Genomic DNA, 26,842 nt, shown 5'->3' on the forward strand with positions numbered 1-26,842 from the left:
TATTGCGTCATGAGAAGAAACAAGACTACCACCAAGCTGAAATGTCACAGGGGCAAGGGGAATCGCCCGCTCGCGTCAACGTATCCCCTCCAACACAGTTCATCCCGTGACGAAGATCACAAACGAAACCAATCGCAACAATCCGCGGATATGGACAGCCGCTGAGATCCGAAAAGTAGGACTTCTTGGAGGAGATAAGGTGGAGCGAGCGGGCGATTCCCCTTGCCCCTGTGACATTTCAGCTTGGCGGTAGTCTTGTTTCTTCTCATCCCGCAATAGTACTTGTTCGCCACTATCGCGGGGGTGATCTGACCTTGAGCCGAAAAAAGTGTGGCGAGTTGTTTTGAATTTTCGCGCCTCCGACAACGCGTGATGAGTCATCGGCGGTATCCCCTCCCGCGGTCACGAGTCGCGTTCCCCTACCCCGCATCACCCCCTCGCCATTTGGCGCGGTACCCCTCGCCATCACTTTGTCCAGAACGCCCCTATTATGGCTACTATAACTTCTACAAATATTATCCGATTCATTTCGAATTTGGTATATATAATCTCGATACTTGTGTCTTATATTAATTACAACGTTACTTTTGGAACTTAAGTCTAACATGTATATTTTTATTGTTTACAGTTTTAATAGCGAGCGTTCAAATACTTTCGTGGCTCACTGTATATGTATAGGAGGCATCGGTAGTAACGGATAACTTGCGAGAGAGCGAGATCGATATCGCTACAGATGGAATTATGTATACACGTTTGGGCACTTTGAAAAAATATCGATTTCTGATTGTTTATATTTGCTTTAAAGTGTGAAATATATGTTTACAAGAGGGTACGTTGTAGTCTATGTAATTAAGGAAGTTTGGCATTTTTAGTGAATTAATTCTTCAGGGTAGAAAACATCTTCATGCAGTAAGTCATTATTGATATTCCTATTAATAAATAAATAAATAGTTCCTTCTCTCTCGGTGCTGTATTGACAAAAGTATACAGTTTGTGGTGTTTCCTAGAATATTAATGGCAGATATTCAAAACTTCAGCATATTGCCATTAACAATGACAAATTTGTAGAGTGCTCGAGCAAAAATATTTATCTGAACTCTTCCAATACAGGAGCATCAAAATAAAAGATTACCTTACTGAAATATATTCTGTTTGAATTCAAAATGTGTTGCGGCAATGAAATTCACAAATATGCGATTACAGTACTGCCTGCGTCAATTATGGGCAGCGATTATACCGCTATATTAAAAATTGGGGGATAATTTCAAGTTTCAAGGATATCTTTAAGGGGGCCGTCTCACTGGGCCTTGAAGTGTGTGCGTACGCTCACAAAAGCTAGCAAAGCGTGTACGTATACGCAATGTAGTAAACAAACCGTTGCAACCAACTTTCGTCCTGGAATCGGCACGAAGGAAGTTTTTGAGGGTATAGTTGCCTCCAGTAGACATCAGTGCAGGGTGGTCTGGTGCGTTTGAATGATAATAAGCACCGTACGTTGAAATAATAATGAATTTACGACTCGTGTGCTGTGACAGACTCGAGAAATGACAGAATGAGGCTTCATGGATTCTCCGTCACCGGCGCTGATGGTATATTCGTGCCATGTACCACCGGAACCGGTGGAAGTCCAAACTAGCCGATAAATGTAGGAAAGACATAGTTGCCTATACGTGTTGAGAGTCGTGTCGCGTTGTTGCCGCATTTCCCCTATTACTATTTTGTCGTCAGAGAAGCTTGAATGAATCACGGTGAATAAAGAAATAAACTTGAGGTGGTATGAGGTGAAATAATATCGACTCCGACTTACCAAGCACTCAATTTATTTTTTAATCAAAGAAAAACGACAATATTACTGGATGATTCGCGTGTAGACGTCGGGGTGTTCACGCAGGAACTGACTCTCTTCACCGACCGTACCCTTGACCAGGGGTAGAAAAGGTGAAGGAAGGAAATAGAAAAAGAGAAAGACAGAAAACTGAAGAAAAACTGAGATGAAGATAAAAGAGAAAGCTACTCGAGAAGCGACTTCGCTCGGCTCGCGCGGACCTGGTCACCACAAGTTCTCAACGAACACCAGGCCCAGACGAAAGCCTCGGGAAACGAATTGAACAAAGAATAGGAAGGAAGTTGTAAATAGCAAGGGAATTTAGAAAAGTGAAAGTTAGAAACGTAGGGAAAGAAAAGTACCGAAGAGAAAGAACGTGGTCACCAAAACGTAACTGCTACAAACTCAAATAAAAGATACTTTATGTTTATCCGTTATTCGAAGCTTCGAATAGCACGATTTATCTTTATTCTAAACACCACGAATGAAAAAAATTATTTGAAGTGAATTTATTCGACGGCGAAAGATTTTTTTTTTATATTAAGAACGTTTATTCGAACCGTCGAATAAGGTTTTCATCTTTATCCTTAGTTTATTCGACTTTTTTTTAAGGCTTTGAACAACTTTTGGCAGCATGTTTATCCGAATCGGCGCGATCTCTCTTCGAGCCGACGACTTGGGCTGCTCGGCTCGAAAGGCATACAGTCTTGCTTGTAGTGGATTATATATTAATAAAATGTAAAACGTAACGTTTTCAGTAACATACTGCTGAGATTTTCCAGATTAAAATGAGTTCAAACACGGTATAAATCGTGTTATTTCTAGAACTGCACTAGATAAATAAATATAAATGAAACATTTCTAATCTAATAATACTAAAAAATATATAAAAAAAACTTATGTTAAACGATTCCATTACAAATGCACTAAAAACTAAATTAAAATGCACTAAAGACTAAAAAATAATTCTTTTCTGGTACTGCAATTTTTTTCCAATTCGAACGTAACGAATCATTTCTCGATATAAATTATGTATTTAGTACGGGAATCGCGTTGCGACTAGCGTCCCGAACGCAGCGGCTTTTTGTCGTTTTCGTAAAGAACGCGAGTGGGCGATTTCAAGTCGTTTGGATTTGTGGTTATATTTATTGATGAACAGTAATTTTTTCACCCCTAGGGGTCATTTTTTTTAAATATTGTATTGTCATCCAAACTGCGCGCACCTGCAAAGTTTCAAGACAATTGGATAGTTGGAAGTGGGTTAAATTTGAGTTGCCACAGTTGAACCATGCATACATCAAACAAACAGAGGATCGAAGCTGAATAAAATCGTTTTAAAATAATCCAATTTATACCGTGTTTAAATTCATTTTCATCTGGAAAATCTCAGCAGTATGTTACTGAAACGTTCATGCCGATACGATCGAAAATGTAAAAGTTTTACATTCTATTAAAACAACCAAAATAAACAAACATTGAACATCATATGATTATATTTTTTCAGAAATATATATAAATATTGCACAGAATGAGAGAAGATAATAAGAATTGCGAAGTTTAGAAGGGATATTGATACGCAAATTAGTATTGTTTCATCCAGAGATGGGCATTATAAACTATTGAAATAAACTATCAAATTAAAGAGACTTTATCTTTGTTTGTCGTCGAATAAAAATAACCCAGATTTAGTTTTATTTGAAACGCCACGGATGAATCAGTTTATTCGACGGGAATTCATCCGTCAGCCACAAATAATTTTTTTAATCGAAGGCCTTCATTCTTGAGGTCCCCCGAAGCTCGAGCCGAGCGACATTGTATCGCTCACCCGTCTAACCTGTTACCTGGAGTTGCTCGGCGATGTATCACCGATTATGCAGAAACAGAATTTCTTTAGTTTTCATCTTATCAATATGAAAGTGATTCTGTCGATTAAATTGACAGAAAATAATTTAAATCGGACTACTTTGAACCAAACGGGCTTTCAATTCTGCAAAGAAATTTTATGTGTAATATCGTTAATAATGGTAGTTCAAATTGTGTCAGGTTTGGTATCTTTCCATCTTTCCTTCTGACACTCCCGGACCTCTCTATCATTCATTATTGCTACGTTCAGCGAGGCTCTGACGTTAGACGCAGCTCTCGTCCCGTATTCCTTCAAGACTTCTCGATAGAAAGATAGAACTCTGTGGCAACAGCGCGGCAAAGACAGAGAGAACAGAGCATGTGGCAACTGTGCGTAAAAAATTCGTCTACCCAGAGTACCGGCAGATGTCATCTCTGTACAAGTTCTTTTTATCGACCGCAGTAGTTTCATTTAGGGTCTGTTTGTTTACTGGGGAAGCTTCGATTGATTTGGACCAGAACAAAAATGAGACGGCCCCCTTAAATTTTCACTTTTATGTTTTTCCGTGTAAACACACTTTACTGTCTTGCACGTTTATGTTTATTTTGTAGAATTTGTTTAAATTCTGCACCTCGAAAGAGTTTGAAGAATGTTGAAATCGATGCTCGAAATATGAAGGGAAGCACCAAAGCAACGAGGAAGAAAAATGGAAGAAATGCATCGGAGTTACTGAATTAATATTTCATATTTATATAATTCTGTTACAGTAAAGAAGTAATTAACCATTACTGCCTATTAGCGAGAAATATGATGTAAATTGAAATAGAATTACAACTAAATAATTGTGTACATTACGTTCATAAAATTTGTATAAATCAAAGAAGATTATTACGTTAATAATTATTACTACCTTCTGCCAGAAATATTAGTTTAAGTTTTATGCGTGTATAAGTACCTACAAACTTAATCTTCTGCATTTACTTGTTTAATTTACGTAAATAATGTGTCTGACAAGTCTGCATTACAATGTATTAATTTAGTTCAGCAACAAAACTTATAAGTAACAAATAAATTACACAGTATAAGAAGCAGAATTGAAGAAATAAAAATGGCTGCGTTGATCTGAACTTTATATACATATTATAATAGGGAGCTGTACTCAACGTAATGAATATTACGATTTTTATTTTTAAGAATAAATGTAAATTAAGTCAGTGTAATAACGTCATGAATGGAGGCACGCGTAATCGGAAAGTTTCAAACTAATTCCACTTTCTCGGTGTAGGTGTGATTAAAAAAGTACTAACGCAAATGACTGCGTACGTATCGTCATATAAAAAGTTCAGATCGAAAACTAAGTTTTCGAAGCGACGGTTGACCGCGCCAACTTAACTGCGTAATACTCTGACGGAAAAAAGCCCCAATATTTTCCTTCGAAAAAAGAAAAATTATTTCAACAATTTTTTGAAATATGAACCTGAAAATTATTTTAGATACATGTTAAGACGTTAATATACGTTTGAACATATTTCCAATATATTTTTACACAAATTTTCATAATATTAATATCTATCTTTAATGAGTCATTGAGTGTTAATTATTAATGCAAATCGATTTTGAACCATAATAGACATTTTGTTCTTTGACTAAAAGTTTGGTATTGTTACGTTCGGAACGTAAAATTTTTCTTTTAAGTCAGGGTATGCATCAACAACGCCTAGCGTTATGGGAAATCCCTCGTTGATCATACTCCTGCCTATTAATTAATAATATTTTTGATAGAACAAAAACCCCTTTTCTTGGAACGTCGTCGTCTCAACGTACTGCCGTCCCGCGATACAGATAAGGCGGTGCTGACGCAGCGGCGTTCTCACCAGAGAGTCGCGTTCGGAAAGACCCAGTGATTCTCCTTCTGTGCCGAATCCGTTTTATGTAAGCGGCAGGGTTGCGTTTCAACAATGCTTTGCAGCATTGTGGGAGAACCCTCGTTGAGCACACCTCTGACCGTCGCGTTAAACATTGTAACATAATCAGTAACGGCTGCAGCGGGAATGCGCAGACTGGATCATTTCTTAGAAGACTGACGAAATTGTATGCTCTACATCCGGTGCAGGGGACCGCGCCTTCCCACGATCTTGTCGCATGTGTGAATTAGTAATTAATTAAAAATTGTTGTTAAAATTTGAATACCCAACACAATTTCTGATAGTCAACCGACTGTGGGATTCCCCTAGTCAGAAATTGTGTATATGAAATCATGAACATTAAGGGAGGACCTTTAGCTGTGCGAAATTGTATGTGAGACGTCATGTTTTCCTGTGAGTACAAATATTCCGTAAAGATTGATCATATATTTGAATCGGGAGTCTGATGGATGGACGTGAAAACGCACACACACACCGCCTCGTTAAGTAGACGGGCCCATGGTAGCGCGGCCGAGCGATAAAATGCAGCGTAAGCATTTTCGGTACGGACCCACTGTGGTCGCTGCCGAGAGCGTGAAGCGGCGGCACTCTGTGACGGTAAATCGTGAGGTGCGTGTCATTGGGGTCCGCAAGTGTTTTAGAGCTAGAGTTCTCCGGTCTACTGTGTAACCGCGTGAAAGACTCGACTTTGCGAAACAAATATTCTAATAACTTCGAAACTATTTATTCTGTTAACGATTTAATCCAAATTTTTATTGTATCTACTAGTTAAAATTATTATTATTCAGTTTCATTTCATAATTCAACTCAGTACTACTCAAAACGATAACCAAGTGTGTGCGTGTTCGCGTTTCATCCTCTTTTCTGATTCAGGTTTATCAGCGACTCAGAACTACACAAGCTTCAAGGTTTATCAGCGATCCAGAAAGTTTTCCAAAACTCAAAAAGCAAATTTAAAGCATATTGTCAATTAGATTATTGTGACTGTCTGGTGAGTTGCACATCTTATCTCTTTTTGTACACGAAAATACACCGTTATAATTAATTCGTACCTAACGATAATTTCTGACAGTCAAACGACTGTGGGATTCCCCTAGTCAGGAATTATACCGATTTCACAAACGTCTATTCTTTCTAAATTATTGATTGATTTGTTCATATTCAGTTCTGTTAAATGTTTTACATCCATTCATTATTTAATCATTAAAACTTTATTTACTATTAAATTCTACTCATCAATTACCTATCTGATTCCATTGAAAAGACCCGTACGGGACTAGAGCACCAACGATCCCAAAATCTACCCCTTCTCCTTCTGAGAAGGTACCTAAATAATTATCAACTAAAAGAATCGACTGTTACGACTGCGGCGAGCCTCCTTGCTTTTTCTAAATCATAAACTCAATCCAGCAATACTTGATAGTCTAACGACTGTGGGATACCCCTAATCGATATTGCGTCTAAAAATCGTGCCGCTCGAACACTAAAAAGGCCGCGGCACGTAACAGTATAATTTTATTCGAACAACATTTCATAGGAATAATAAATTAGTTCCTATTCATCATAAACGAATCAATTTTATACGTATTACAGTAGTTTTATTGTAGATTTTAACTCATATTCGAGTATTACATCGTATTTAATATTTTGAGTGGCGCAAGGTTTTGAAAATTGCCCCTTCAAGTCGGTCAGGCCTTTCGAAATTTTCGACTATTTAGCATGCTTCGCGCTTTGAAAGCATGCCGATACTAATGAAAATTTAAACTTATATAACCTCTATATTGTCTATTAAATCTTCATTTCGGTACTGCCAATAAAGGGGCGAAACACTCGCTGAAGTCGAGTCAAATACAACTTTATTCGGGCCACTTTCAATAAAATTATACGTAATTCGATTCACTTCACACTCATTTTACAAATAACAGTGTCATGAAGATTTAATATTAAATATAGAAATTAAAATTTTCATTACTGGGTGACTCATCGAAGGAAAGTACAAAGAGAACATCATGCTCATTGTCAGTTCTTTTTCAAAGTACTAAACATTCACGAACTCTGGAATAATATTAGGTTGCGGGAAAAGTTCTGTCCGCCACTTCATTTATATTATGAATTCCTTAATCCAACTCCAATTACCAATGCTGATTTATATTGCCAACAATTTGAAAGAGTGCACCAAGAACTGCAAATTAAAAAACTATCCCTTATGAATCGAAACCGTGTCCTGTACCTCCACGACAACGCGAGACCACACACGGTAATAGCAACGCAAAAAATAAATATCGGTACTGCAATGGGAAGTTATTCCTCATCCACCACATTCCCCGGATGTGGCACCAACAGATTCTAACATTTTTCGATCACTAAAAAACAGTTCAGGCGGGAATAACATCAATAATTTCGAAGCCACAAAAAGAGTTATAAGTTCCTTCTTTTTACTGATAAATCCTAAGATTTGTACAAAGAAATGGCATAACACAACTTCCATGTAGATGGAGAACTGTCCATGATTGCATGTGTTTCATGCGAAAGAAAGACGCGACGATGTTGCCAGTTGCCCGTTGCCAACAAAGTGCCGCAGTGGATTCCACCTTAAGGCTGTTTTGAAAAATCGAATTTGCAGAAGACGTACTGTAGCGGACAGGACTTGTACAGCAAGCTAATACAAACTTTCGATGATTTCCAGAAAGTATCGACGTGAAAACACGCCGATGCCACTCAGAGTGTTAACCTACCGCGTCTTGCTATTTGTAAAACAAGCTAGATATTGAGACCAATCGATGAATTACCTGTGCAAGTCTGGCGTAGGTCTGGCCACTGCTATGCTCGAGCTACGTCGTCTGGAAGGAGTCGGTGATTTCGGGCCGTCGACGCTCGCGTGACCTTGGCTGCTCGTTAACGAGGTGCGATGCAGACGAACCTCGACCTCGCTGCTCCGTCTCTGAAAAGCCCTCTTGCTCCATCGCCTGCTCTTGGAGTCCGCGTTCGAGGTATCCTGCTTTCTGAAAGACCAACGATGACTTAGCACAAAAAGTAATTGGTCCCTTCTTTTCACCACGCGAACGGGCAATCTTAACAAGCTGGTTCAAGTGGCAGATGAGTGCTTTCCCCCAATCTGTCTTTCGTATTTGTTTTTGGGCGGATCAGGAGATAGTTTGCAGTTGATAAAATGTGCATTGAAATAACAACTCTTTTTGACGTTCTAGTTTGTGTTTGCTATTGACAATTTTTTGTGAACGTAAAGAGATGTTAACTATATGAAAAATTGTACGAAATGGCGGCGAATAAAATGGCTTCCCGGAGCACTGCAAAGAAAACAGCGGTAACTGGCCCACACTCCCGGGAATGACTAGATCATCTGAGAAGGAAATACAAGAAAGAGGTACATATAAACAGGAATATATTATCGTCCATGTAGCGTAGGATTTTCTCAAAATTTGGATTATTTTGGAAATTATAGCAGTTTGAAGAATTGACTTTAATTTTTTATATATAAATTTGCACTAAAATGCTTGTAATCATAAAAAAATAGTTCTAGAAATATAAAGATTGCTTTAAAACTATACAAAAAATTCAAGCCCTATATTTTTATTCATAGGAACAAAAAAATCCCTAACTTTGTCTTTGGTTAGTGGCTTCAGGGTGGGGTCAATTCCCCCTGAACTATTTTTCTGTGAATCAGGCTTCTCTTGTTCGATACTTCTAGCCTTTGAGCATTTCTTTGGTAAATAGTATTAACTAATCAATGCTTATACCGATGTAAATTATAATGGATAATTCTGAATTTAACATTACTTAAATATGTACAGGGTGTATAAAAAGTGATGGACATCGCTTTCGGGGGTGAATCTGCACCTCTGGATCGATGGACATTTGTAAGAAAAACTTGCCGCAATATTGTTTATAACATTGAAAATTAATGTTAAAGTTTTCTTTTGCTTTGCAGGCACAGCTCCGTTCCACGAGAAGAAAAGCAGTTCAAAGAAACCATGTGCCGCGAACGCACCGTTTCGATGAAAAAAATTGTTAAAGTTTTCGCAGAAATTAGAGTGTGTAGACCAGGCATGCCCAGGACCACGCTCATCTCTAGTAACAGGCCGGAACATAGTGAATTTGGCAACGCTGTCATCAGTCCTATTTGAATTTTTATGAAGCCGTTCGCGCGTTACGTCGCGGCGTCATTACTATTATCTCTGGTACCGGCCGGAACATAGTCATCGGACTGATAGTTGTTCGAAATGCGGTGTTGCAACATCGTAGCTTCCGGTCTGTACTAGAGACGGCCATGCCAGGACCCCCAATTCCGAGCGGGAGCGCACATTCGAGCTCGAGCTCCGAGCTTCTTAGTGATGGGCGTGATACCGCTCAAGCAGTATCGATACCTAGCGGTGAAGTATCATGGCATCTCAAGAACGTATGAGTACCGTAGGTATCAGAAGGTATCGATACCTAAATGATACCTACTCAAAAGGTTCGGTCCTTTGTAGGTATCAACATCTTGGCTGGACTTGGTATCGATACTATTCGAACCCGAAACAAGCATCCATAGGTATTGAAGCAGGAATGAGAAATGAGGAACTGAAAGATTTCTCACTTCTTAATGGGTATTCCAATCATTTCGAGGGTCGAAAGTCGCAACACTCGGGGAGGCATCGCTGGGAGGGGGGGTGTTCTCGCCATCTGGATGCCGTGTGGTATCTCGTCCGACCAGAAGGCAGTCGAGTTTAAGGGGAGGTTCTGGTCTAAATGTCGATTTTTCTTTTATTTCATTTTTCGAATGTTCAACCTTTTAGGAAAACGGGTTTGAAAGGATTTGTTGAAATTCGTAAAATTCCCGAAGTTATAGGCATTTGAGTCGCGGCAAATACATGGGTCACAACCGGCTACTCGGCGCTCACGTAAAACTTTAAGGGGAGGTTCTGGTCTAAATGTCGATTTTTTTTATATCATTTTTCGAATGTTCAATCTTTTAGGAATACGGGTTTAAAAGGATTTGTTGAAATTCGTAAAATTCCCCAAGTTGTAGGCATTTGAGTCGCGGCAAATACATGGGTCACAACCGGCTACTCGGCGCTCACGTAAAACTTCAAATGCGTTTTTCTCGAAACAGTGTTCTCAAAACGGTGGGACCTGTATCTTCAAAAGTTATTATCCAATTCGACTGAAACTTGTTTTATTTTGAAGATTATTCTTTTGGCTAGGGGGGGGGGGGAACTAAAAAAATTACAAAAAGTTGAAAATTTATAATTTTTAAAGGCGTTGAAAGGACGAAAAATACAGGGAAAAGTGATTTCAAACGTGAAGTGTCGTTATTTTCTAAAAAAAATGTAATTTTTGTAATTTTTTTTAGTCCCCCCCCCCTAGAAAAAAGAATAATCTTCAAAATAAAAAAGGTTTCAGTCGAATCGGATAATAACTTTTAGAGATACAGGTCCCACCGATTTGGATCAATTTTTTGACGCCTTAACTTTAACGACTCCCCAGGGCTGTTTGCACTGATTAATTATAAAACAAAAAATATATTTCTATAACATAAGACATCCTTAATACAATGCAACAAGTCCCATTAAATTATATATAGTAGTTTTCCTTTAATTAATTCCTAAATATCACCTATTTTTTGGGGCTCTAGACCAGAACCTCCCCTTAAAGGACCGAGACTTTTGTAGGTATCATTTCGGGGGAGGTCATAAAAACATGAGAACGGCCTTTCCGGTGACTGTGTTGGGGCAACAATGGGAAGCTCGAGACAATACCATATTTTCCTTGAAAAAAAAAATAAAATGGGCATACGGCCTCTGCAATCATAGAGTTCCCCACCACAAGACCTTATACCGAGGAGTGGGGAGTGAGCATACCACGATCGAGTTCGAGGACGCAGACTTATAGCGAATTGGGCACCTCGCACTGGTGTGCACTGAGTGCGAAGTTTTTCGGTGCCAAGATCACTAGCGCATTCGGCAGGCACGCACAGACTCTATGCTGTTCTAGTGCTGCCCTTGTTGTACAATCTCGTGGGGATTTTTATTGGAACGCGATTTTTTTAAACTTTTCTCTTTATTAAAGCATTTTCTCTGTTTAAAAATGTTAATTTTCCATATTTTTCAAATTGAAGTAAAAGTACATGTTTTTGTACCATATACGGTACCCTTTTTAACAGCGTTCGTAGCGAAAATAAGGTTAGGTTTAGCAGGTACAGAGGGAGTACTGAGGAGGCACATTGTACGGACAAGCGTTACAACCCTGTCCCTTTTAGAGGCTTCACTCTAAAAAAATACGAAAACTTTTTTTTTTATAAAATTAGAAGCTTTTATGATACAATCAACGATAATTATCAATTTATTCACTTCTGTAAAGTACATACACATTAATTAATTAAAAAATCCTTTGGATAATTTAGAAGTAAATTTTCTGTGTCGTCATTGCTCGTTTCCAATAATTCCATTACGAATAAATTTCGGTCCATTTTGAAAGTAATCTGGAGGTTATTCGGTGCCACCAAAGTGCACTTGATTGCACTGCCACAAAACCTCTGTACCATAAAGTTTGCACTCGTGCAGTTCATTCAGTTGATCCGAATGCGAAGTTTGCACTACACCAGGGCAGTTCATGGTCGCCGAATACGATATAGGATTGGGTCGTATGTAATCCAATGTAATCGATGCTAGTGTATCTGTAGTGGCATCGTTCTGGTGCTGCACTTGCATGGTGCTGGAGCTGCACTAGTGCAGTGTCAGTGCGGTCTCCCGAATTCGCTGTTAGAGTGCACCCCTGGTGTAGACTGTAGACGAAGTCATATAAGCAGTGGCATGTAGATGTTTCGCTGGCTCGGGAGCCTCATATACCTAGTAGTTTTCCTACTCGCCCTTATTTCCTCTCACTCACACACATATCGAAGCGCAGCTGTGTTTCCCCGGATCGATACATGAATCATGATTTCGCCTTTGTTTTTTTAAAGGCGAGAAGAAAAGCATGCGTCTGGGTGTGTGGGCGCGCGCGCTCGCGCTCGTGTATGTATGTGTAAGAGAAAACGGGAGCCACTGATTTTTGAGTGGCTCTACCCAGTCTACACACTCTATTTTTTGTGTGGATAAATTTTAACAAATTTTTGCGTTGAAACGGTGCATTTGCAGCATATGGTTTCTTTCGAACTCTTCTTCTTCTCATAGACCAGAGCACGTTGATGTAAAAAAAATTGTCATTAATTTTCAATGTTATAAACAATTTTACAAATGCCCACGGGTCCAGAGGTGTAGATTTACCCCTGAAAGCGGTGTCCATCTCCTTTTATACAGCCTGTACATAAGTAAACTATATTATAGGGTAGACCGGGGGCGGTAGTAATACTTTGACTTTGGAATACGCTTACGCAAAAACTATTACAGTTACAACAACAGTTTTTTTACGAAAATGTTACTTAGTTATATGACATTATTGAGAACACAATAGTTTAATATCCAGGTTATTAATAAAAAATGAGAAGGGAAGAAAGTGTTACAACCGTCCCTGACCCCGGGTCGGTTGTAACACTGCATGGAGTCGACAGTAGCGCAAATTTAACTTCACAAGATTAAAATATTTATTGATTTTAATTATAATAATAAATGAAAAAAAGTAAAATTTATAACCAATTATGCGGTGTCGCCATTGTGGCAGAAATAGAAAACGTTTTACCTGGTGCATTCTTCATGTGATCAATTCTTACATTCAGTACATTGCACCCATTTTTTATTTGATTTGCTTGTGCTGTGCTGTAGGATTCCATGCAAACAAGACAATATTATTAATCTTCTTTGTCACTATTCGGTTCTGTCCCGGTACAACCGACCCCGACTGCCGATGTTACAATCGCCCCCCAACCAGGTGTTTGAACTTAAATTATAAATTTTTATTAACGAGACACTTAAAAGTCATAAGTAACGATCAGTATTTCTTTAAAAATTGCCAGATTAAATATTAAAAAATAGAGAAAACACGTACTTGCAAAGGGAGTATTTATATTACAATTTTAAATCACTAAGGAAAAGTTACTTTAGGGTATCGAAAAGTTATTTTCTTCACTACGCATGTCTATTGTGTATCTATACTGCTAGAATACCGATGTGTGTATTTAAAATGTCATTCTTCATCATATATCCACAATTGGTGTTAATATCTATATGTTTTGAGATATTTAACGTGTTACAATCGCCCCCCTGTTACTACCGCCCCCGGTCTACCCTACCTACGTATCGGGGTGGTCGGATAGTTTCGTGAGTAATTGTATAAGTATCTGACAATATCGTACGTTTTTCCACTGTTTCAAACAACCGTTTCGACAACGTTTTAAACGAGTATAATATTTATTTTTTTAAAGAATTCTAGAAAAATAATTAAGATAACGGAGGCGATAAACTGTTTTTGTACGATCTGTATGATTAATACATATGTATACATATATTAACTTGACTACTCGCCTTCGCCTGAAATTTAGATTCTGATTTTATAAAAAAAAATTATTCATTTATTTATTTTTTTAAATTGTTACATTCATCTGGATTAGCTAGGCATAATGAGCTGGGACACTTTTCGTGACCCCAGAGATTATCGTTCGAAAGTTTTTAGGCGACAGACAAACACACAAACACTCTCTGCTTTATATATTAAGATGTACTCCAACTTGTTTTTTTCCTTTCGTACTCAAAATCTTTGGTGGCTTAGAAGTCGTCGTTCTCACGCCAGTCTCATCCATATTGTAAATCGTAGTTGCATCAAAATTAAATTTCTCGACCTGCTCGGTGTCTTCGGTTAAAACCGGCAAACCAATCTTCGTCAGCTTTACCGTTTTTGAAAGGGTTCTCAATATTATTTTTTGCTACAAAATCATAAACTAGTTGCAGGAAATCAGCACGAGTTAGGCGGAAAAATACATTATCTAACTCTTTCAAGTAATTACAAAACTCATTTTCTTGTTTTTTGGTAAAAACAGTAGTAAACCTTCCCAATTTTTTTCACAACTTCCTGACTTCAAATGCCTTTGTAATGTTGTATACGGAATCAGGTATTTTTTGGCTGCAGACGTAATAGACTCTTTTTTCTCATTGACTGCATCCATGGCGCATTTTAGATTGCTCTCCGTCCATTTCGCTTGACCTGTTTTACGTTTGTACAGGAAAACGATGCTAGAATAAAATAAAACGGCAATAATAATATGACCGGGATTAGCAGGGCAAAGAGGGTTGACCATCCGCTTTACCCCCATCCGTTTTGCCCAAAGAACCCACTTGGTGGAAACTTGGAATGTTTGGAAAAAGTATGAACAACAAATTAAAAATGTTAACCTCTAATAGAATCTTAAGAACACAGAATTCTTATAAAAAAAAGCATTTACTGTGGTAAATACCGATAACTATTAATAATCAAGCCACGTAGGTACCTGAGCGAAATTTGTAAGAAAACGCACAATTGAGGGCTCGGATGCAATAAGGGGACTAGCGCTCGAAAATGGGAAAAATAATTGTCCAAACGTTAAGAAATATTGGAAAATTAAATGTTGTTAAACTGTATTTTAAAAAATATAATGTTGTAATGCTCGCCACGACACACATTTTTTCTATTTACAGTTTTTCTATCCAATCATTAGTATTCGAGATAAAAATTATAAACAAAAAAAAAAATTTCGATCAAAATCATTATTTCTTTAAACATAAATTGCGATAACTTGAGTAAATATTAACGGATCGTTATGAGACTTGCAACATAAAACTCAGAAAACTCTAGCGAAGCCGTGAAATATATGCACAAATCTCTTATGTTAAAAAATGTAATAATATTTCATTTAAAAGTAATACTGGACATAACCCATGTCTTTCAACGTTCGCCGTTAAAAAGTATCGAGGGAATTTTAATGTACATATAACTTGCAGCGACAAAGTTTTTTCTTAATATTCAAGGAAGTTTTTCACCAATTTTCACACTGATTAATAAACAATTATAGAAGATATAACGATATATATAAATCCCGCGCGGCACCAACAGTCAGCAGCTGCGTACAATCGCGTCACACTGCAAAGACATGACCTTCTCACTATTATATGATTATATATTACAAATAAATATTGCGATAAAAAAAATAAAAAATAAATAAATAAATAAAGGAGAAAAGATACGCAAAAAGAAAATGAAAAAGGAAAGATAGGAAAAAGAAGAAAAAGAAAAATTTATAAAAGAACAGAATATTGTAAACAAAACAGTGTAAATATTGTAAATATTGCGTGTAAATACTATAATAAAAATGTTACTAAATATTTCGAAAATAATATCGCAATATTTTTTTGTAATATATAATCATATAATAGTGAGAACGTCATGTCTTTGCAGTGTAACGCGATTGTACGCAGTTGCTGACTGTTGGTGCCGCGCGGGATTTATATATATCGTCATATCTTCTATAATTATTTATTAATCAGTGTGAAAATTGGTGAAAAACTTCCTTGTATATTAAGAAAAAACTTTGTCGCTGCAAGTTATATGTACCTCAAAATTCCCTCGATACTTTTTAACGGCGAACGTTGAAAGACATGGGTTATGTCCAGTATTACTTTTAAATTAAATATTATTACATTTTTTAACATAAGAGATTTGTGCATACATTTCACGGCTTCGCTAGAGTTTTCTGAGTTTTATGTTGCAAGTCTCATAACGATCCGTTAATATTTACTCAAGTTATCGCAATTTATGTTTAAAGAAATAATGATTTTGGTCGAAGAAATTTTTTTTGTTTATAATTTTTATCTCGAATACTAATGATTGGATAAAAAACTGTAAATAGAAAAAATGTGTGTCGTGGCGAGCTTTACAACATTATATATTTTAAAATACAGTTCAACAACATTTAATTTTCCAATATTTCTTAACGTTTGCACAATTATTTTTCCCATTTTCGAGCGATAGTCTCCTTATTGCATCCGAGCCCTCAATTTTTGTTTTCTCTTCCCAAACGACGCACAACAGCAATCACATGTTCTATTGCATTGTCATGGCGTCGACCACCGGTCGCTTTCTCGATCGGGAAAGACTGGTGGGGCCATCTCTTATAGCAAAGCGAAACAAAAGCCCATCTCATCATCATCGCTATGCCCAGCGCATTCGCTTTGCCCGGGTTTCCCCTGCATAGATTATAGATACTGTTTGCGTCTCAAACCATCTAAAAGATCACATCTTCACCGTCTCTTTCATGGCATTCTCCTATTTCGGTATGAAAACTTGAAATATTGTTAACAATATTTGTATTCATCTCATCTTTGTCATCTGGTTGGATCAAAGTCAATTTATTACGACGTATGCATCGGAGAAAGAATTACACTATTTAAATAATAGAATTTTCGGATAGTAGAACGTTCGATACTGGAGGTTCTACTATGCGCAATAGTCTATATCCCTCAATAAAGAAGGTACTCAATCGTTCCACCTGCAGACAAACAATTTTCAAAATACCCTCCCTCGTTTCACTGCGTGCTTCATACCAGCACCAAACTACCTTCTATTCAGGTGGAGGGGGTAGAGATTGTACAGGGTATCGCCAAACTGGTGGTACAACCCGAAAGAGTATGATTCCACATGAAAATATAAGTAAAAATATAATAAAACACTTTTTTATTCGGAACTGTGTTTTCAAGAAAAGCGACATGTTTTCTTGTTTTCAAGAAAGGTCACTTGAAATATTTGTTAAGAATTAACAGAATGCGAAAAAAGTAAACATGGTACAACTGCGGATGAACTGCATAAAACATAAAACTATTGTTACTATACAATAGGCTCCCAAACAACTATGCAACTCTTATAGGAAACATTTTTATGAAATCTTTAAATATTGCGGAAATATTTCAGGTGATAAATTTAGGTAAAACACCCTGTATAAGATAATTACGCAATAATTTTTCTGTGCGTTCTTAAAACTCCAATAAGTATCTCAGAAAAATTTCAGATTCTTTGCTCTTGCAATCTTTATATTAAATGCTGAAAAATACTCTCGAAAAGTGAAGCATTCGATGAAAGCACCCCTTAAATAGCTCACTCTCAAACAAATCACAAACAATACCCACACGAACTATTTAACAACGTCGATCGAAGTTTACCAAAAAAAGGTGGCAGACACGACTAATTGATACGAGGTTCGTGTCTCAACGGGATCCTGGGTCTAGTTTAACTTTAATTAAATTAAGAGCTCGTTCGCACGTGCCTGATAGCTCCACTTCGTTCTGTTTCCCTGCCATCAAGATTTATCTGTCGCATATCGGGCCGGCATGAAATCGCTTTAGCAGCGTAAACCCGAGTCTGAGAGTCTTCCGCTCGAGACGGCTTCGTTTCCACATGAAAGGCCGTCGTCGCGTGTCCCACACTTGTACGAATTCGGGACGAGCACGGGAAATGTGATTTCGCGATGAAGTCCCGATGGTTCTTGGGCACAGCTAGCTCCAATCCATCCCTGAACCCCTGCAAGCACTCCATTTACGGTTCGTTGTTTTGCGTGGTACCGTTTCCCAGAGGGGTCGTGCTAAATCGATCACTTTTTACAGTAAATGTGAGGGAATTTTGTAGAATAAAATTGCAATGTACCGTAGTTGACGTAAAACTAGCGAGGGTTTAAGTTAAAAATACAAGACGTAAAAGTTTACAATTTTTGCAACGTTTGAATTTTCATCTCTAAAATTACCAGTCGAACGAAGTTTGTGCCTCATTTTCAGACCGAAACAGTTGCTTTTGTAATGTGAACACTGTGAAACAATGTTCCTCGACCGGTGGACCGGCATGCCGCGGCACCGCACAGTGGTTCCAAAGTGACTTTTTGCGGACAAAATTCCGTATTTTCGTCAATTCTCAACCGATTTTTGATTTTTTCGGCTCATTTTGTAGGGGATTAAATTTGCTATAATATCAAATACCTGAATTCCAACCAAAACGTGTTTTTTTCTATCCTTTTTTTCTGACAAAGTTGGATGAAAACTATAGTAGAACAATCTTTGGGGCTAATTTGATAAGATTTTGCTTATCTAAGTAGTTTCTTTTACGTAAAATCTTCAATCGGCACTGGGCAATAGCGGAAACATAAAACAGGCGATCTGTTGACACGTCAGAATGGTTGAAATACAACTTTACAAGGGCTGAAAATTTGGAATGTCTACTGAGTTTACTACAACCAGAACCGTCTAAAATATCAATTCAATATATGATTCTAGAACCTAATAGCGTTCAGAAATATCGAAGAACGTCAAAACCGTGATTTATTTTTTTATGTTTTTATTATTGTTTATTAGTAAATAAAATTTTATCGAATCTTCCCGAACCACATTTTGGGCATTTGGAATGTGGGTAAGAATGTAATAAACAAATTAAAAAAATAATTAGCTGCCACCATTTGCCACTGCGGTGTCAATCCGATTTTCATTAATTGGCGATAGCGCTCGAAGTGCCTTTCTGTGGACAAAATTCCGTATCTAGGTGAATTCTCAACCGATTTTTATCTTTTTTTGCTCGTTTGGTCTGGGATTAAAATTGCTAAAATGTCACACAGTAGTTTTCCAAAATTTTCTTTAGGGATTAAAAAAAAAAATTCACGGAAAAGACGTTATAAACTCGACTAATCTGCCGATTGGTCAGATGTCGGAAGAAGCCCAGGAATCTAGGAACAAAGATTTTAAAAGATTCCGACAATTAATACCAGGAAAAGTTCGAGGTTTTCGACAAATGAAGATATAATGCATAATTTATTAATAACATCGGATCCTTTAATTTCGATTTTGAGGTCCCAATGGTCAACTCCGTCTGTTGAACTTGAAAAAGGCGCAAAATATCTTTTGTCTAATTATAAGGAAGATGTAGAATATATGGAAGAAGACAAACTTGTTTAAATTTGAATTGTTTAATTTATATTTCTTTTATTTTATCTCGTTTTAATGTTATATGAAAAAACTGGTTACTAAACTCGTTGATTCGGAACCAAGAGTTCAGAATTTGTTTTTTTTTAATCCCTAAAGAAAATTTTGGAAAACCACTGTGTGACATTTTAGCAAATTTAATCCCAAACAAAACGAGCAATAAAAATCAAAAATCGGTTGAGAATTGACGAAAATACAGAATTTTGTCCGCAAAAAGTTACTTTGGAACCACTGTGCACTGGCCTGTGAAATTTTCGCCCAAGTCATGTAGCCGCTACATTAAATAAAAAAAAATTAATTAAATTGTGATTTTATAACATTAGATTTAATAAATAAAACACTATCTACATTGGTTTTTATTTCTGTATTAGCTGTCAACCGGTTCGCGAAATATGTCTCCAATTATCCCCGGTTTGCAGGTGTGAAAAGGTTGAGGAACGCTGTTGTAAACAAATTGTGGATCTCAAATATTATTAGAGATGCAATAATGCATGCCCTAACGGTTGCTTCCACGGAAACGCCATTCGAGAACGAGCACACTGCATTTTGCGAACATAATACTTCCTCGTAGGGTGACCTGTCCAGGGTGAGGAGCGATTCAGCGCAGTGAATGGAGGGGGAAACACCTACAGGAGTGGTGGTAATGGGTGCGTGACTGACGCAGGCGCAGTTCATGCACACATTACCCCCACTCTTGTACGCGTTTCCCCCTCCATTCACTGCGCTGAATCGCTCCTCATCCTGGACCTGTCCAGTGAATGAACACCCCCCCAGTGAATGACCGTTGCTCATATAATACGAAAAATTAACGCCTATCGCGCTCACTTCACGTTGAAACTGACACTGACATTTAGACTGGAGACCCACAGATAACTCGCAAAAGCGTTGTTCGGTTTAAGGATGAACTTCAGTAAGATTCAAAATAAGCGAAAATCTTTGAAATTTGGAGGCATCAATCTTTGTGCAATAGTGAAGCCCTCCGCAAAATTTAAGAACAATTGATTCGGTAGTTTTCAAATTATTTAACTTTCAATTTAACATGTATTCTTATGGGAAAACGCAAGACTGAGAATATAACTACAAAATGAAGAGTGAAATAATAGACCACAGTTTTTAAAATCTTGTGTACAGAGAGATCAAACACACAACAAAATTGTCACAAAAATTCCGGACAATTGATTCGATGGTTTTTAAATAAATGAAAGAAAATGACACGGAAAACTGTTTTTTCTCGGATTGTCAGCTGAGTAACCGTGAAAGTGCGGCAACGCCGCAATCAGCTCTAGAGGCGGGAATATTTGAAACACATTACTGCGTTTTGTTCCATATCCGTGGCAGTTTCTGCGATCTTTAATGAAAATGCGTAATTATCAGTATATAGACATGTGAATATAATTTTCATATTCATCTTTTGTCAAAAAGTAGAGAATTTCCTTGCAATATATATAAACCACATGAAATGGCAATAGTGTATTCGCGGGAAAAATGAAGCACAATTTATTTTTAGCCTTCTAAGTCCCAGAGTTGCACCAGAAAACGCTCATTTTAAAAGTGCGTAGAATTTGATCACCTGTTTATATTTAACTTTTGAAATAAGGATTCAGGGGTCTAGGCCTTAGAGAGTTAAATAAAGTTCAACAAATTTTTGAATTATGAATTTTATATGTTAATAAAAAAGGAGTAAAGATAATATTATGAAACGGGCAAATTCCTACGCAAGAAATTAAAAAAATTGATATAACAATATTTTCATTAATAGTATTTTATTTATATTTATATTCATTTAGCTGATTGTGCTTTGAACATTGTGCATCGCGTAAAATGCCAACAAAAATTGTAGGTTATGCGACACACACGCGACGCGATTGGACACGATTGAAGCTCGCGAGTACTACCAACTGCTGCACGAGAATATTTTCTCATTGAGCTGCGTTGCCACGATCACAAGGAATTTCCGACTCATGAAGATTATATATATATGTAAGAGTTTTATTAATATAATTAAGATATATATGATCAACACTCATCAAATACAACACATTGGCACACTTTTCACTGCTTTTCATATAAGTAAAAAGGAAAATTATAGTTTGATTATTTCATTTCTGGCAGTTGCATTTCAGGTACATTCCATCAAATAAGTTAATGATAAATCATCAAATATTCAATAAATTGGCAAAATAAGATAAAAAATAAGTGCGAATTCAACTGAATTTGCGATAAAAATACACCATTGCCATTTCTGACTTGTTTTCATCGCAGGAAAAAGGCTTATTAATATCTTGGAAATGAATTAACTTTTGGCTAAGATTGTCACTGAAGTTCATCCTTAAATATAACCGATACGGTATTAATTCCGTTTGTTTAACAGTTGTCCTTATGGCATCCAACAAGTTCAAGGTAAGTCTTGTTACGTGATATCTTCAATTTGTATTTTTCAGGTGCATTTAATGGTCCTATAATAAAGCTGTGGTTATAATTACATTGTTATATGTTCCTTTAACGAAAAATACTGTATGAAATAACGGATTTTTCAGAATTTGTCGAGTTTCTTAGGTGTTCATGCATTGGATGGGAGATACCAGTGAATACTAATGAATGAACGGCCGTTCATTCATTGATGAGCTCTTTGTACATGCTTTACCAATGAATGAACAACTTACCCAGTCTTTTCTCTCTCTTAACACTTCCGCAATATACATACAATCACCTGATGTGTCAGCTTAATATTAATTAGCAATAAAAACAAAATAATCTATCAAATCATATACCAAAATTTCACTGTACTTGTTTTAGATGTCTGGCAAAAGATAGAGTACCAATACGGAAGACTGTTGCGAGTAGAAACGGTTTAAATATTCGGAAGAAAGTCTATTGGAAGCGGTCAGAGAAACAAAGGAGGAAAAGATGTCGCTTAGCGAACCATCACGTGTACATAATATCCCCAAGGGGACTTTGCATAGTAAAGTTAAAAATAAAGTGCCGAGTTTATTTGTAATAAATGCATTTAATTCATTATGGTTGTCCTAACTAATCGAGGGCAGTAAATAAAAACATTGGGATAATATTATCGTTTTCGGGACATTTCTAACTTTACCAATGAATGCACAGGTTACCCGGTCTTTTTTTCTCTTCACACTTTCGCTGTCAATGTGGAGGTTAGATTAACCCACCCCAGAAACCAAATTTTGAACTATGCATATTTATGATCTTATAAAACTAGCAAAGTATCAAATCAGTAATATTATTGCAATTGGAGAATGAAAAATTATTTACACAAAAAATCGTCTAAATACATTGGAAACCTAACCACTGTTATTATCCCGTTCATTCACTGGAGTACCTCTGTTCATTCATTAGAAATTTATGTTCATTCAATGGTCATTGGTCCATTTTCTATTTAATGACAGTTATAACTATCAAACATTGCTAGAATTGTGTTCCGGGATGTCTGACTTTAGTAATAAAACAGCTCGCTCACAGAAATAACATTCGGGGGATTAAATAACGACTTTTACTAATTTTAATACTAATTTTAACAAACATGCAGCCTAAGTGTTCATTCACTGGACAGGTGGACCCTACCCTTCGCAATTTATTTGCAAGAGATAGTACGTGGAACGCATAAGCACAAGCGCACTGATCTCATTCTGAATGCTTAGAAGTTCACGGACCTCTGGCTGTCTGCGCCGAAACAAATCTAAACCACTGGGTTGATTTCGCGATTCACATTCTACGATTAGTTCAGCGTCACATTGTTGAAACTCACCAAAGTACCAATAAAAGTTACTTTATAATGTACGATATTTGTTTGCACTGTTTGCAATGCCAGTTTCTGGAGTAGAAAGCCCAGTATTATTGGGAAACGTGCTTCATGCGTATTCTGCTGAAATGTTACAGCAGTCCTTAAATTCCGTCGTCTGGGTTTATTCAAGAGACAGAAGTCAACCGAATGATATACGAGGGAATGATTTATAGCTTCAATACACATAGAACATGACATTTCACAATTTCGTTAGCAAAACTTGGTATGCAAATGCCTTCGTTGCCACTGATTTGCTTTCAGTTTCATGATTACAACATAGCCTTGGGACATCAGTTGCTCGTTATTTGTCCATGTAAATGTCAAAATACTCGTGTCTCGATGGTCATTGAGAATCAAACCCAGACCAAACCTCTTTCATTCATTATTATCTCGAAATTCCTCTGCTAATGCGTCTGCATTCCCTGCCGAATCTCTCTATCTATTTATAATGAGACAATCATGTCGCAAATTACACAGTTATATTTCCATTGGTCTGGAATCCAGGGCATCGTTTAGGGCAGTCGTATCGTGAACTCGGTTTTGCAACTCATACTCGTTCATCGAGATGTTGCGAAACACCGTCGGGGTGTGTCCGTGGGATTCATTAAATGTATTGGGACGAACAGTGAATCTAGAGACGCGGTAGCGTCTCGACGCCAAGTACATGAAAGACACCCTGTATATGTCGACTGTCGCTACCGCTATCGTTTACTCGTCGCCCGGTTATTACCAACCTAACCTGAAATTTATTTCATTAATATCTCATCACGCCTGCGATATTTTCTAAATTTAATGGCATTTTTCTTATGTATCCGCGTGCAAGCTTTCGAATAAGACCAAATGCAATAAAATCGGTCCACGCATGACAGAGATATCTTATATTATTCCGTATACGCGTTACACGCACACCTTCAGCCAAAATGAAATTAACACATGTTTCGTTCTTCGTTCATCGAGTCTCGGGATTATTCGGCAGGGATCGTTGTCCGTCATTGTACATACCTATTTTGTAAATATACCATTGAACTTTATAACCAACCAATCTTAAGGGGGTATACCCGTTTGAACCCTCGGAAAATGTATACATTTTGTGGATTTTTTTACAAGTCAACGGTTTGATGCAGATTTCCCGTTTTTTAACTATGTTTACATAGTATTATGAACTACTTATAAAAAAAGTTTCAGTTAAAAAACTATTGTTTTTCGGAAGTTAGGGATACATGTCCGAAAGTCTCTCGATTTTAGACGGCTAAACGGTGGCCCTAAAAACTCGCGCTACGTTCAACCAATTCACTTCCAATTTTGCATGCAGAATCATAATAAGATTCCGCATCGTCCAACGAAGGCTTTTTTTTATTTCGATTCCCCGTTTATTATTTATAAAGGAAAAAGGTGGATTTTTCTCTTAGAAAAATTTAACTTTACCTTTGATCTCTCACCATTTCTTTATTTTTCAAAATTTTCAAAATCGCCTTCGTTGGACGATGTGGAATCTTATTATGATTCTGCATGCAAAATTTGAAGTAAATTGGTTGAACGTAGCGCGAGTTTTTAGGGCCACCGTTTAGCCGTCTAAAATCGAGAGACTTTCGGACATGTATCCGTAACTTCCGAAAAACAATAGTTTTTTAACTGAAACTTTTTTTATAAGTAGTTCATAATACTATGTAAACATAGTTAAAAAACGGGAAATCTGCATCAAACCGTTGACTTGTAAAAAAATCCACAAAATGTATACATTTTCCGAGGGTTCAAACGGGTATACCCCCTTAACCTTCCAAGTGTCAAATAATGTGAGTGGTCCAAATTTGAAATGTCAGGAGTTTTTACACCACATAGGACACTGAATTATTGTCTCAATTAAGAGGTCATGCTCAATCAGGAGGCCCAAAAAGGGGGGTTTTTCGAAATTTTTTACTCAAAAGCTATAACACATTTTTCAAAAAATCTTTTTTCCTTTCAAGGATTGCATCTAGTATCGTGCATCGTAATTTTTTTTATTTAAAAATATTTATCAACAACTAAGTTATTGTCCATCACTCGGAGGTTCTCTAAAAAAAAGGCTTCTGCGGTGACCATTGCCGCTCAAAAGTCGATCATCTAAAATAAAAAATACAAAAGAATTTACTTATTATATTATATTATATTATCTAGTATTTGAACGAAGGATTTTTTTATCCGATGTTTAGTTTTCTTTTAATTGACGAAAATCAGGCACGATTTATGATAAAAATTGAAACTTTTACTTTAAACATCAGCCATTTTTTCCCAAATCAATATTTAAAAAAATCCTTCGTTCAAATACTAGATAATATAATATAATAAGTAAATTCTTTTGAATTTTTTATTTTAGATGACCGACTTTCGAGCAGCAGTGGTCACCGCAGAAGCCTTTTTTTTAGAGAACCTTCGAATGATAGACAATAACTTAGTTATTGATAAATATTTTTAAATAAAAAAATTACGATGCACGGTACTAGATGCAATACTTGAAAGGAAAAAAGATTTCTGGAGAAATGTGTTATAGCTTTTGAGTAAAAAATTTCCAAAGACCACCCTTTTTTCGGCCTCCTGACTGAGCATGACCCCTTAACATGGTAAGTCGTCAAATTTTTTTAATAGATTTCTTATGTAGAGCTGCAGACTTGGAAGTTATCCGGAGAAGGTTCGACAGAGAAGCATCTTCTATCGCATAAGTTTCTGGAAATTTGTACCAGGCATGTACAAAATAATATACTGTAGTAACAAATTTCATTTAAATTGCATTTAAATTGCCAGATATTTGTATACCAGCAATTTAGGGTTTTTATGTAAAGCTTATATTATAGAAATGAAGGGGACGCACAGGACTTGGATAAAAATGAAGGGGACGCACAGGCTTGAATAAAATTGAAGAGGACGCACAGGCTTGGAAGGATAGAAATGAAGGGGATGCGCAGACATGGAGGTTGTCCGGAGAAGATTAGATAGATAGACAGAGCGTCTTGTTTCGCACAAATTTCTGGAAATTTCTCAAATAAGGTAAATCAACAAAATTTGTCAAAAGACATTTTATTAAGAATTAAGAAAATAGATTATGGTAGACTGCTTGCAATGTAGAGCAAGTCACATTAGTGAAGAAAGTACGCTGAAAACACATCTCCCTTGATGCTTTTCAATATTTTGTGAAAGACATTCGTAATACCTTAATAAAATCCACAGTAGTTGCCACGCTATTCATTAATTCATTACCTATTTTTTTAGATTCCCATTAACAATATTTCAATTCACCAATAAACATACTAAATTAATTTTATTCCAACACTAATAAATTGTGCGTTAAAAATATTGGATCTCTTCGTTCATTATTACTATTAGCATTTAAATTTCCTGCAACCAGACTTTCTGCCATACCCCCCCCCCCCCCACCTAGAGTGGGTCGAAATCCGATTTCTTTTTAAACTCGAAATGTAATAGTGCGCAAAAGTTGCCTTAGGCAAGTACAAATTCAGAGCAAAAAAAAAAATTTGAAATCGAATGATATTTGAC

General features: G+C 36.8%; 1 protein-coding gene and 2 long non-coding RNA genes across 3 annotated transcripts in view; 2 read left to right on the forward strand and 1 right to left on the reverse strand.

The window, feature by feature from the left end:
* The window catches only part of LOC143377900 (uncharacterized), a 250,616-nt gene extending 247,145 nt beyond the window's left edge, over positions 1 to 3,471 (forward strand). The window contains exon 2 of the long non-coding RNA XR_013087434.1: positions 3,330 to 3,471. This is a non-coding gene — a long non-coding RNA (uncharacterized LOC143377900). The remainder of the gene's footprint in view (positions 1 to 3,329) is intronic.
* LOC143377876 (uncharacterized) overlaps positions 1 to 26,842 on the reverse strand; it is a 475,856-nt gene that overhangs the window by 421,258 nt on the left and 27,756 nt on the right. Inside the window, exon 2 of the mRNA XM_076829675.1 lies at positions 8,383 to 8,595. Within this exon, the coding sequence (XP_076685790.1) occupies positions 8,383 to 8,595 (213 nt within the window). The remainder of the gene's footprint in view (positions 1 to 8,382; positions 8,596 to 26,842) is intronic.
* On the forward strand, positions 20,261 to 22,487 carry LOC143377903 (uncharacterized). The gene is made up of 3 exons (XR_013087438.1): positions 20,261 to 20,396; positions 21,832 to 21,909; positions 22,306 to 22,487. It is a non-coding gene; the product is annotated as an uncharacterized LOC143377903 (long non-coding RNA).

This window comes from Andrena cerasifolii, chromosome 16, assembly GCF_050908995.1.
Source record: "Andrena cerasifolii isolate SP2316 chromosome 16, iyAndCera1_principal, whole genome shotgun sequence".
Lineage (NCBI taxonomy): Eukaryota > Metazoa > Arthropoda > Insecta > Hymenoptera > Andrenidae > Andrena > Andrena cerasifolii.